The sequence below is a fragment of the Schistocerca nitens genome, chromosome 1 (assembly GCF_023898315.1).
Source record: "Schistocerca nitens isolate TAMUIC-IGC-003100 chromosome 1, iqSchNite1.1, whole genome shotgun sequence".
NCBI lineage: Eukaryota > Metazoa > Arthropoda > Insecta > Orthoptera > Acrididae > Schistocerca > Schistocerca nitens.
Window position 1 is genome coordinate 432,108,457 of NC_064614.1, and position 14,217 is coordinate 432,122,673.

Below are 14,217 nucleotides of genomic sequence, written 5' to 3' on the forward strand. Positions count from 1 at the left end.
TTAATTTGGAAGAAGTGAAGATTGTCGCTCAGGAAGGCGTCAAATGAACTTGTATCTGTTTTTTTTTGAATAGGTATATTTTTCGTTGTCAATGGAAATTTTTTTAAAAAAGGAAAATACTCATTTATTTTATTACTCTGTTAATTACTCGGTGAAAAATGTGTTGAATATTTCCCGCAATAGACAAAAGAGTCCTTAAGAGCTCACGTATTTCTCGACTGTTGACCACCTGTGAAAACAATAACGTGCAAAAAGCGCGCTGGGAATGCTGCGTTCTGCGCATCGGCGGAAACATCGACTCTTCTGCTCTTGCGCGGACACACGGCAGAATAGAACCGCTGCTATTTCTTCCCGGAAGATGAACCGCCTGCTAAAATCGTAGCTTCACCCGTTCTGTCTCTAGGCGGCAGGCCGGCTACACCTAACTCAGGGAGTCTATATAGGCTCTCCAACATAACTTGTACATGTTGTGTCGAGTAAAAATGGCTACAACATTTGTACGTGCACTTCGCACATAAAACAGCTGAAAATCATCTTATGAAGGTCACAATTCGCGCTAAGAAACAGTTGAGGACAGCCATACGAGTTGAGCTCACGTGACTGGAATTGACTTGAAGTGCTGTGATGTGACGGGTGGTGTGAATACACTTCGACGTAATGGTGCCATGGTGGCCAGGACCTGAATTCTCCCTCTACTTTTCTTCACTGCAAACCACCATGAGGTACATGGCACATGGTACCTCCCATTGTACGAGTTATTAGGGTTTCTTCCTGTTCCATTCACGTATGGAGCACAAGGAGAATGATTATCCGAATGCCTCTATGCGTGCAGTGATTAATCTAATCTTATCCTCATGTAGTATATTTCTCACTATTTAAAGCCGGTTTTTGAAAATTTCTTAATAGAGTTTCTCGGGATAGTTTACATCCTTCTTCAAAAGTCTTCCAGTGCATTTCCTTCAGTATCTCTGTGACATTCGTCCCCTGATTAAACTGACCTGCGACCATTCGTGCTGCCCTTTTCTGTATACGTTCAATATCCTCTGTTAGTCCTATTTGGTATGAATCCCACACACTTGAGAAATATTCTAGAACTGGTTGCACGAGAGACTTGTAAACAATCCACTTTGTAGACTGATTGCACTTTCCCAGTATTGTGATTATCCCACGTCGTATCCCTGGCCGATTTCAACAGTGACTCATGAATTCTGATGCTATTACTCCGACTTTTTATATGGACGTATGGTATCAGATAATCTGCCTTTCATCTGTCAGTAGCTACTGGGTTTCAGCAAATTGTTGTGACATGACATAACGTCGAATGTGAATGCACACCGATGTGATGTAACCAACGAGTTTACTTCGAATGTTTGTTTTTAAACCAAAGTTGTTAGAAAGAGCGTGTGTGTGCCTGAAGCTTGTTGTTATATATTTATTGTGTAGCTGAGGTGTATGAAGTAGTGATTGTGAGGATTGTAGTAATACAAAGTGGGATAATGCAATGGTCCGAGAAAGAATTTCAGGACAAAAAGAAACGGATACTCAACAGTACCGATTTAAGTCGCAAAGGTAGTGTGGACAGTGACATTGTTGAACTTGTTGATTTTATCAACTCTCACAACCAATATGTTACAACAAGTTCGTGTTCAGGCCGCTTGATCGTGTTTTGTGAGGTATTTTGTTTTCTGACGTTGTGATTTATCCTTCTTACGAAAAATGGCGTTATTTTTTGTATAATTATCGAAGGGCATGTATGAAAGCAAAGAAATCTACATGTGTAGGTGCCGTCAATGGGAAACAGTAAAGAAGGATGCAAGTGGTTGTACACAACCCATGATGACATCGATATGGAGGATATGATGAGTAAGCTTGACCCAACTGTGGGAGATCTCGTCCTGAAATTTGAACCTATGATTCTTCACGTACAATGTCATACAATAGAAGACGCAAAACATTTGGTTTGTTGTGGACTTTTTTATTGTTTTTAATCTTAAGGATAATTGTTTACCAGTTGCATGTGTGATCTGTAATACTGTGTATGACTCCCAGATTTCTTTGCAGGTAATATAAATCTAATGTGCGTACTTCGGAGGTTTCATGTGTGTCATTCCTGCAAATCCAATGGTCTGAGGTTCAATGTGTGTTTAGTCGTAGGGTTTGTTTTTATCACTTGTCCGTTTCACACCATGCAATAATTTGTTGGAATGAAAAAGTTGATCTGTGGTCTGTAGGGTACACTGATGTATGGGGATCCAACAACTGATTAGGTAAATCGGTTCAGAAGTATAAAGAAGGCGAGGGCATGTTATCTCCATTAGTATTATCCCAATTTAAGGATAATAGTGTTCACACCAACCATAGCACTTTCAATAGTAGCATTCTCAATGAAGGACAATAGTGTTCAAACCATCCATGCCACCTCCAATAGGGCTATGCCTATTGCAGGACAGCAGTGTTAACTACATATCTCAAAAATGGCTCTGAGCTCTATGGGACTTAACTTCTGAGGTCATCAGTCCCCTAGAACTTAGAACTACTTAAACCTAACGACATCACACACATCCATGCCCGAGGCAGGATTCGAACCTGCGACCGTAGTGGTCGTGCGGTTCCAGACTGTAGCGCCTAGAACTGCTCGGCCACCCCGGCCAGCGTACGTATCTCATTTCCGATGTATTATGTATTTCATTACTTGGCTGAAGAGTTACATTTTGTTGTTTGCTTGTTCCATGTATAATAAATGGTTCATTCTCTGTCAAGTGGCCTAAATTTAAACAAGGTGTCCACTTGACCCTCTCCAATTTTGATCAAGTTTTCACAAGAGGTATGTATTGGAATTAATCCAATAATGCCAAATTAGACAAGTGCAGCGATCAGCAGATGATGTGCAAAGACTTCTGTAATATTCTGTTGCGTTTAATGTACCATTTCTTTTACAAGGATTGGACTGGATTGTCTAGTACTATTTCATAGGCTAATTTCTTATACTAAAGATATGTCAGTTAAAATTAAAAAAAAAGAAAATCGCCAAAAACACATTGTCGGGTGTGTATACCATTTCCAGCTCCAAGACCAAAATTTTAGGCAACCTGTAATTTTGAAAACCCAGAGTCATCACATCACGTGGCAGTGCCAGAAAATTTAAGTAGGCTTAGGTTAGACTGTCTGGACCATAGAAGAAAGATCTACAGAGCACAGATGCCACACAGATAAACAACAACCAGGAATGCCAGCTGTTGTTAACACTGTCTCTATATGGGAGATAGCGTGAAGTATCAACAAGGGTAATGTCATGTAGTCAAATTATGTCAAGAGATGCTGGGGGAATTAGATTAAGAAATGAGACACTAAAGTTACTTGAGGAGATTTGACACTTCGGAAGTAAAGTAACTAACATTGACTGAAATTTAAAGGATATAAAATTCAAACTGCCAATAACAAGAAAATCTTTTCTGAAGAAGATAATTTTGTTAAGGTCTAATAGGAATCCAAGTGTTGGGAAGTTGCTTTTGAAGTATTATCTGGAGTATAGTCTTAGACCGAAGTAATTGTGAATAAGTACTAAAGATGAGAAAATATTTCCGGCATTCTTTTTCATTGTGCTTGTCTGCAACTCAACGCGTCTTCTGTGTGGTGAGTAGCAATCTGTATCCTTTCCATATTTTTGTTGTTGTTGCATGCTGGACTGTCCATCGTTTGTAAGTGTATTAAGTGGTTCAGTTCTATTTTTAAGTGTTTAATATGGTTGCCATGTAGGATAATTTTGGCGTTGTCATAAGAGACAACCTTTCAAGTCACATCTCACTGCGAGTAATTGATGAATGCGAGAAAAATAAAATCTGTCTTATTTTGTTGCTGCAAAACAGTACTCATATTTTACAGCCATTAGATGTAGGTTTCTTCACGTCTTTAAAAGCCGATTGACGGGCAGTGCGTACACAATGGGAGAAAAGCTCCTGTTGGCCAATATTGAAAGATGCTTTTACCTCATTTTTGAAGGAAACTCTTACAAAAGTGTCAGCAACTGAGGAAGACAATATAAGAAATGCATTTCGTGCAGTGGGATTAATTCCATTTGACCCTGAAAGAGTCCTTAAAAATTGCCCGTTGGAGATAATTCTCAGAACAGTTCTTTAGAAGCCTGTTTTTCGGGCTTTGATGATATGCCTGAGAATGTTTGCTGTGGAATGAAAAATAACAAACTTGCCCAATGAAAGCGAAAATTAGGTGTTGCCCCAGGAAAATCCGTTTTAGGCAACAATATGAGAGGGAGAGATAATGCTGACTTGGTGTCTCAGTTGCTTGTGAATAATGATGCAATACCCAATGGTGACAAAAGCAGCAGAGCAGAGGAAGCAGTTCTGCAAGTGGAGGCTTTTGTTCTTGTGGATTATCCACACAATTGGAGGGGGGGGGGGGGGACAGCGAAATAGGCAGTTTGTCAGAATTGCAATAAAAGTGGAAGTCAGATTTCTGTGTCCATATCAAGGCAGCAAATGTGCGTTTATATTTCCTGCCATTCAGGACAATGATACTGTAGACAAAGGCCACATTTTCTTTCACTGAAAACATATTGTAGATTATTAATGATTTATTGTATGAGTTTAGTGCCTTTATTAATGAAATATTTTGTAAATGTGTCTGTGAAAGTTTTCTAAATATGTGTCAGTGTTTACTGAAGATGTGTAGAGTATTTTGTAACAGCCTGTAAAAAATGTTTTCTAAACATGTAACACATGCAAGTGTATGTATTTTTTTAAAGGTGATCACTGTCCGAAATCATTCCATTAGAGTGTGATATGGACCTTTATGTGGAAATTCATTGACTGTCTGCAATTACCCCGTCAAAGGGGGTAACATCAGACAGTTTTATGTTAGATTCTGACTAACTAAAAAATATTTTTGACTAAAGTTATGTGCTCATATTATTCTCCAATGTCATCCAATATACCTCACACTTTTTGTCGCGCGAATTTAATGTTCTTTACGAAGTTACCTTAAAGAATTTGAAAATTTCATCTGATATTACCCCACCTTTCGGTGTTTAATAAGTTTGACATGTTACCCGAAGTTCCTACTTCAGCTTCATCCAGCTACAGGTTACAGTAGGGTAGAGTGCAGCATACTTCTAGCAAAGAAACTGAGTGTTGGTCGGTAACAGAAGAGATCAGAAAGAAGAGTCTTGCTTATAGGTAGTAGCCATGCCAGGGGTGTAGATGTAATGGTGCTGGACGGAAAAGGATCAGGGTACAGGGTTGTAATTTTTGTGAAGCCAAGTGCTAGCCCCAGCCAAGTGACAGAGGGGATATGGAATTTGTGCAAGTATTTTGAGAAAGAGAATCAGGTGGTCATACTAGTTGGGGAAAGGGAATATTGAAATTCCAGCACTAGGGCTGACCTGGATTTAGTAGGAATAACAAGTTCACACAAAGTGTGAGTATTGTGGAGGTCCTGCAGCACTGTAACAAGCCCTGAGTTAACATTGTGAGCTTTTTAAACATGGAGCTGGTTCCACTTGACTGAAATGAAATCTCACATGAGTGCAGTGCCTGTTGCTACAATTGGGAGATGGGTATATGCTACACGCAGCCTATGCCTGAATAAGAGAGTGAAAGATAGATTGGCTGAGTTTCTCACAGAAAATGTACAGGGGGCCACCATCACACAGAGCAAGGTTACTGATGTCAGAGGGGAACCCTTTATAATTTAGTCAGTAATCAGGCACCCTGTTATGAAAGAAGTTGTGTCAATAGAGGAGCCCCACAAAATGCTAAGAATGCACAAAAAAATGACAGCTTATTTCTTCATAACATTAGAGGACTTAGTAATAAAATAAAAGAGCTATTTGTTAGTTTAGAAAATATAGATAGCTCAGAAAAGATAGACATTCTGTGCGTTTCTGAGCACTACCTAACTATAGGGATGAGGGAAGCAGTGTGTGTGTGTGTGTGTGTGTGTGTGTGTGTGTGTGTGTCAGAAAGTAGCTTGCTGCTGGATCCTATTGCCACAAGGGGAGTCGATGCTCCAAGGAACAGTATGCAGTCAGGAAACATGTAACCAGAAGTCCATCTTGCCTCCGTAGCTGGACGGAGCTATGTCATGGTTGGGCAAGAGATTTCAACAGCTGCAACTGTTATCTTGCACTCTCAGCCACTCGTTCTCCAACTGATGCGTGGTAGGGTACTCATCATTTATTACTGTACAGGATCATATGTAGCTTACTGAATGCTATTATATTAATGAAAATAACCAATTTTTGTAAATATAATTGTATGGATAAAAAAATCTACTCCCCAAGTAGTGGCCGGATGAAAAACATTAAAATTTAAGGAACTCGCAAGCTTTCAGATCCAGTGGCCACCTTCTTCTAAAGAAGCCATTGGCTCTGAAAGCTTGGTGAGTAGATTTTTTGTCTATCCAATTATATTATATTACCGAATATTACATGTGAGACAAGCTTTACATCCTAGTTTCTTCATTGTGCCTGTTTCCAGTTCTTAACTGTTAGACACTACCTGCCTAGGAACCAACATTCTAAAGCACAGTGACATTATTCCATGCACACACAAAAAGACAAATAATTTACAATTTTTTCTCAGCTGTTCTCAACAACTGTGTATTATTATAAACCAAAAATACCAGGAACTGGCCACCTACCATTGAGCAGCTACTCACATGGTGATTCCATTCATATCACCTGTCAAGCTTCTACTAGAACTATCTCCTGCCAGGGCACCGAAGGGCAGTGGGAATCAACAGTGCCCGCCTCCTGTGTCGATGTGAATCCCTAAACACTGAGGGCTGAATGCGTATCATCTGGTATTCCAATATCATTGATACCAGTTCTCTTGGACAGCTATGTGGGAGCCAATATGTGGCCAGATCTGGTCATCAACGCACAGACAATACATTTGATTCGCTACCACTAAACTGTGGGCATTCACTGGCATAAATCCAGGTGTTTCTGCCCATGTACATTCCGTTTGAGAAGGGGAAGTATAGCATCCTTATCTGGTTCGTGAAGTCACAGAACCATTGGGAATATGCAAGCTACAAAATGTACTTCCATCACCATGACCATTGTTCATGACTCAGCCAGCAGACCACTCATGTCACGTAGGGAGATCCAGCGGCCAGCACAGTGGCATATAGGAGTGACTTCACACTATTGTAATATGATGTGCTGTGTGGACAGTTGCAATCATTATTATCCACCCAGTTTTCTAGTTTAGTTTTTGTTTCTTATCACAGGAGCTCTGGTTACATGAACTTTTATGGATTCTCATTTGTGGTAAATCATTATATTTGCTCCTTGAAAATACACTTTGTTGAGTTGCTTCAGTGTCTCCAGCAATGACAGCAGTGGCTCAACAGTAACACATGAAATTACTGCAACAGGATAAACATCACTGGCAGCAGTTGTAGGAAAAACAATGTCGCCTAAAGCTGTAGCAACATCAGACCCAGATGATGCAGTAACAAAATTCAACGATTAAACCTGTTTCAGCCTCACCAATCCCATTATTAAGCAAAATGGGGGAAGCTTTAAAAACGTATCCCCTTTCTATATTAACGAGGCATTAGAAGGTATTGCTGGGTCTCTGATAATTCCAGCCAAATATCTAAGCTTCTGGGATGTAAGGCCTTAGGTGACTATCCAATCGAGGCTGAATTGCATAACACCCTTAACTTTAGTAAGGGCATGGTTACCTGCTCCGATATAAGGGAGATGGACCCTGCAGAGTTGCATGAAGATTGGAAGAATGTGGGTGTCACAGAGGTGCAGAATTATATGAGGAGAGTCAATGGTAAATTGGAAAAATTGGCAACATTTATTCTAACATTTAGTACTCCCGAATTACCGGAACATATCCTTGCTGGCTATATCTGCCTTAAGGTTCGCCCATTTGTTCCTAACCCCCATGCGATGCTATAAATATCAAAGATATGGCCATACCACTATGAGATGTAATGGGAGGGCTACGTGTGGCAGTTGTGGAGGCTCCACTCAAGAGTCAGGGACTTCTTGCACACTTCCTCCGAAATGTGTTAACTGCTCTGGGGATCACCCAGTGTGGAGCAGAAAGTGTGGGGTTTACGAGGAGAAGAACATTCAAAGGTTGAAATTACAGAGACATATGGTCTGTGGTGAAGCTAAAAAGGCTTACAAAGCCATGCAACCACCAGTTTTTGCAACTTCTTTTGCATCGGCCCTTAAAACACCAGTAGCTAAGTGTGAAACTTTCACCAAAATCAGACCACAGATTCAAGTACGAGCACATGCACTTGTCACTGTTCCTGTGGGGGGAAATGCTCCACTTGCAACTGATGTCGCTCGGAAGCCATCTGCAGTAGACTTACCACTTAAGCCACATACCACTTCCTAACTTCAGAAGCCACCTAAGCCATCCCAGCAACCCAGGCAGCGTCCTCCTCCTGTCATTATAGAAAAACGTTCTTCTAAAAGTCGTTCTAAGTCCAAGAATGTGGTAGGTAAGTCTTCGGATTGACGAACGCTTTTCCTTTCTGATGGCGACTATGCTCTTGAAGATATGGACTTCCAGTCGGAGGAACTAGAGAACGCGGAACCGGCTAACATTCCCCCTGACCTCCCCGGTAAGTCACTGCCTCCGAGGGAGAAAGGAAAGAACCACCATCACTAACCAATGGCTTCCATAGGGACTTCTGTGTTGCAGTGGAATTTGAATGGATATCACTCACATTTGGAAGAATTGCAGCTGCTGGTCCAGGATAAACCTTTCTTCATCTGCTTACAAGAAATACATCTTAAAATCACAGACACACCTACATTTCAGGCTACCACATATACGGGAAAGACAATACTACTCTAGGCAGGGCTAAAGGTGGAATGGCTATTTTTCGTGATGACAGATACAACTCCTTTCCTGTCCCCCTTACCACCACCATCCAAGCAATTGCTGTAAAAGTTCTCTCACTGTTTACTATCACAGTGTGTTCTTTGTACCTGCCACACCATGACGCTTTGGATGCGGACGCACTGGCAGATCTCTTCCAGGCACTCCCGCTCCCATTCCTTCTTGTGGGGGACGTCAATGCCCACAATGTGCTGTGGGGCTCGGCTACTACTTGCTCCAGGGGTCAGCTGATCAAGCAACTCGTCCATTCTGAGGATATCTGCCTTCTGAACGCGGGGCAGATGACTCAGTTTTCCACATCTACAGGGTCTTTTTCAGCTAGTGATCTTTGCTTTTGTTCCTCAGCTATTGTAGATTCAGTTCAGTGGAAAGCGGCTCCAGATTTACATTCTAGTGACCACTTCCCAGTGTGGATTTGTCTGCCGCCTATGACAGTGACCAGCAGGAGACCACGCAGGTGGATGATACAAAGGGCAAATTGGTTACAGTACAGTCGACAGGCTATTTTTGTTCAATAAAAACACGGGAGAACTGCCGGATATCAGTAACGTCCTGCCACCATATTTCGGCGCAGTCTTCTGGCCATCTTCAGGTGAGTGCCACTGAAGTAGTGCTGGCGAGTACGTGCTGAGCTCCGCTATTTAAAGCCATACTGAGGTGACATTGCGCATGCACTGCTCAGCGTGCGCATTCATAACAACTCTGTGCTCTGCGCCTCGCGCCCTCCATGGTAAAAGCTTGGCGTATCGATATCAGGTCAATTTTCATCTTTATGCAAATAACTAGTCTACTGCGAAGTTTCTCTATAACAGGATTCCAAGCAGAGTTTAGCTGATACCGCTATCTCGATTGAGGAGGGTCTCATTGTCAGACAATCTTATTTCCACAGATTCATTGATAATTGAGCTCCAAAAGTTTGATGTATAGGCCAAAATTTTTGTGTTGTCGTAATTCATTCTGTTGAAATACAATGTTCGACGATTGCGGACTTGGTGGGTTGGAGAATGCGAGTATGTCGTTGGTGTTCCACAATGCGTTCCTGCACAGTTCATGTTATTTGCCCTATATATGATTTGCCGCATTCACATGGGATTTTGTAAACACCTGATTTACGCAGGACCAGGTCATCTTTAACGAATCCCACCAGTGATGAAATTTTGGAAGGAGGGCGAAAGATGACTCTCACTTGATACTTTCTCAATATTATGCCTATCTTTGAAGAAATATTCCCAATAAATGGTAGATAAGCAGTCGACTTGAAGGCCTCTTCCTCTTCCATGTTCCGTCGTTTGTAGGCCTTCATCACTCTGTTCACTTGCCTAGGTGAAAAGCCATTCTTCAGTAATACTTTTTGCAGGTGTTCCAGTTCCGCTTGAAGACTGTCAGTGTCAGAGATGGTATGGGCACGGTGGATCAAGGTTTTGAGAATGCCCATTGTTTGTGCTGGATGGTGGCAACTAGTAGCTTGTAGATACAGATCTGTATGAGTGGGCTTTCTGTACACCGAGTGACCAAGTGTGCCATCACTCTTCCGTCGCACCAAGACGTCTAAAAATGGCAGACAACCATCTTTCTCTACCTCCATGGTAAACTTTGTTTTCATGTATGGAGTTCATGTGACGTAAAAATTCTTGGAGACGGTACAGACCATGAGGCCACACTATAAAAGTGTCATCAACGTATCGTCAAAATACTGTCGGTTTAAAAGTGGCAGAGTCGAGTGCTCTCTCCTCAAAATCTTCCATAAAAAGATTGGCAACCAGGGGAGACAAAGGAATCCCCATGGCGACACAGTCAGATTGTTCGTAAAATTCATTGTTAAATATAAAATATGTAGAGGAGAGAGTGTGTTCAAACAACGCTGTAATGTCCGCACCAAACATATTGCCAATGAGGTGTAGTGGAAATAAGATTGTCTGATAACGAGACTCTCATCAATTGAGATAGCGGTTATCAGCTAAACTCTGCTGGGAATCCTGTTATAGAGAAACTTCGTAGTAGACATAGTTATTTGCATAACGATGAAAATCGACCTGATATTGATACACCAAGCTTTCACTGTGGAGGGCACGAGGCGCAGAGCACAGAGTTGTTATGAATGTGCACGCTGAGCAGCGCATGCGCAATGTCACCTCAGTACGGCTTTAAATAGCGGAGCTCAGCGCGTACTCGCCAGTACTACTACAGTGGCACTCACCTGAAGATGGCCAGAAGACTCTGCGCCAAAATATGGTGGCAGGACGTTACTGATATCGGGCAGTTCTCCCGTGTTTTTATGGAACAATCAGTACGCTGGGAAAGCTTTAAACATCACATCAGGCTATTTTTGAACGAAAGGATTGTGCACAAGAGGTGGTGGCCCATATCACTCATGAGATCCAAAGGGCTGCCGCAGAGTCCATCCCCAGGTCTAATAACCACCCCGGATGACGGCCTGTACCTTGATGGAATGACGACTGTCGATTGGCAATCAGGGCCAGACAGACAGCTCTTTGGATATTCAAATGGTGTCCAACTACAGACAATCTTCAGGTTTGTGAGAGGACATGCAAGGCGAGTGATCAAAGAACAGAAGAGGGCTTCCTGGAGAGAATTCACGACTTCCATTAATCGGTCCACTTCTGCTGCGCATGTTTGGGAATCAATAAGACAGATTTCAGGCAAGGGTAGTCCACATCCCCTTACAGCCTTGTCAAATAACGGGGTTTTGGTGGACATGCCAGAAGAGATGGCTCACGTTTTAGCAGAACACTTCTTTACTGTTACTAAGTCATCCAGACAAGCTCCTGCTGTTCAGGTATTCCATCGGAGTGCAGAGATGAGGAAGCTCTATTTTTTTCTCATGTAATGAGGAAGTCTACAACCTTTCATTCTCCATCTGGGAACTGGAATCGGCTTTATCTGCAGCCAGAGACACTGCTCCAGGACCTGATGAGATCCATTATTCCATGCTTAGTCATCTCTGCCCTGATGCAAAAGGTCAGCTCCTCTCTTGTTTCAGTCAGATTTGGTTTGATGGACTTGGAAGGAGGTAATCTTAATTCCATTCTGGAAACCAGGCAAGGACCGTAGCACCGCTAACAGTTATTGGGGTGTCACCCTTACTAGTTGTATGGGTAAGACTCTTGAGCACATGGTCAAACATCGTCTCATCCCTAAACTGGTGGGGAAGGGCAGCAACTTTAGTATGTTATAAACTGCTCTGCATGTGGGGACAACCTTCGTCCCCACTCATGATATTTCATGTTGATATTTTGTCAGGGCGCTGATGACCGTGATGTCGAGCGACCCCTCAACCCAACTCAGCATCACCCTTCATTTAGGCAGGTTGTAGCATAAATCTCTCTTCTCCCCAGGTCCATCCAGTCCTCCTCATTAATTACATGATTACCCATCTTCAGCATTCTTCTGCAGAACAACATTTCAAAAGCTTCTATTCTCTTCTTGTCTAAACTATTTATCATCCATGTTTCTCTTCTGTATAAATACATTTAGGAAAGAATTCCTAACACTTAAATCTGTATTTGATGTCGACATAGTTGTCTTCTTCAGAAACGCTTTTATTGCCATTGTCAGTCTGCATTTTATATCCTCCCTACTTCGATAATCATCAGTTATTTTGCTTCCCAAATAACAAAACTCATTTTCTACTTTAAGTGTCTCATTTCCTAATCTAATTCCCTCAGCATCACCTGATTTAATTCAACCACATTCCGTTATCCTCTTTTTGCTTTTGTTGATGTTCATCTTATATCTTCCTTTCGAGATACTGTCCATTCCATTCAGCTGCTCTTCCAAGTCCTTTGCTGTCTCTGACAGAATTACAGTGTCATAGGCAAACCTCTGAAGTTTTTATTTCTTCTCCCTGGACTTCAATTCCTACTCAAAATTTTCCCTTTGTTTCCTTTACTGGTTGCTCAATATACAGGTTGAATAACGCCGGGGATAGGCCTGTCTCACTCCCTTCTCAACCACTCCTTCCCTTTTGTGCCCGTTGACTCTTAAACTGACATCTAGTTTCTGCACATATTGTAAATAGCCTTTCGCTCCCTGTATTTTACTTCGCTCCCTGTATTTTACTTTGCCACCTTTAGAATTTGAAAGAAAGTATTCCAGTCAACATTGTCAAAAGCTTTCTCTAAGTCTACAAATGCTATAAACGTAGGTTTGTCTTTCCTTAACCTGCCTCCTATATGAAGTTTTAGGGTCACTACTGCCTCGCGTATTCCTGCATTTCTCCAGAATCCAAACTGGTCCTCCCTGAGGTCGGCCTGTATCATTTCTCTATTCTTCTGTAAAGGATTTGTGTTAGTATGTGGCAGCTGTGACTTATTAAACTGATAGTTCAGTAATTTTCACACCTACCAGCACCTGCTTTCTTTGGAATTGGGATTATTATATTTTTCTTGAAGTCTGAGGGTATTTTGCCTTTCTCATACATCTTGCTCACCAGATGGAAGAGTTTTGTTGTGGCTGGCTCTTCCAAGGCTATCAGTGGCTGTAACGGAATGTTGTCTACTTCCGGGCCCTTGTTTCAACTTAAATGTTTCAGTGCTTTGTTAAATTCTTCATGAAGTATCATATCTCGCTTCTCAACTTCCTCTACGTCCTCTTCCCTTTCCATAATATTGCACTCAAATACATCTCCCTTGTACAGACCCTCTGTATACTCTTTCCACCTTTCTGCTTTCCCTTCTGTGCTTAAGACTGGTTTTTCATCTGAACTCTTCATATTCATATAGGTGGTTCTCGATTCTCCAAAGTTCTCTTTAATTTTCCTGTAGACAGTATCTATCTTACCACTAGTGATACATGCTTGTACGTCCTTACATTTGTCCTCTAGCTATTCCTTCTTAGCCATTTTGCACTTCCTGTCGATCTCATTTCTGAGACAGTTGTATTCTCTTTTGCCTGATTCATTTATTGCATTTTAATGTTTTCTCCTTTCATTGATTAAATTCAATATCTGTTGTGTTACCCATGGATTTCTACTAGCCATCATCGTTTTACATACTTGATCCTCTGCTGCCTTCACTATTTCACCTCTCAAAGCTACCCATTCTTCTTCTACTGTATTCCTTTCCCCTGTTCTTGTCAGTCGTCTTTAATGCTCCCTCTGAAACCCTCTACAACTTCTGGTTCTTTCAGTTAATCCAAGTCCCATCTCCTTGTATTCCTGCCTTTTTGCAGTCTCTTCAGTTTTCATTTGCAGTTCATAGCCAATAAATTGTGGTCAGAGTAGACATCTGCCCCTGGAAATATCTAAAATTTAAAATATGGTTCCTAAATCTCTGCCTAACCATTATATAATCAAACTGAA

The 14,217-nt window shown here is 41.6% G+C and overlaps 1 protein-coding gene across 3 annotated transcripts in view; it reads left to right on the forward strand.

The window, feature by feature from the left end:
• Window positions 1-736: 736 nt before the first annotated feature.
• Window positions 737-14,217, forward strand: part of LOC126251089 (tRNA wybutosine-synthesizing protein 3 homolog) — a 70,014-nt gene continuing 56,533 nt past the window's right edge. Inside the window, exons 1-2 of one of the 3 annotated variants that reach the window (XM_049951612.1) lie at window positions 737-1,673; window positions 1,782-1,958. In XM_049951612.1, the coding sequence (XP_049807569.1) occupies window positions 1,497-1,673; window positions 1,782-1,958 (354 nt within the window). In that variant the 5' untranslated portion in view covers window positions 737-1,496. The remainder of the gene's footprint in view (window positions 1,674-1,781; window positions 1,959-14,217) is intronic. The other 2 variants (XM_049951611.1, XM_049951613.1) reach the window with 2 other exon arrangements.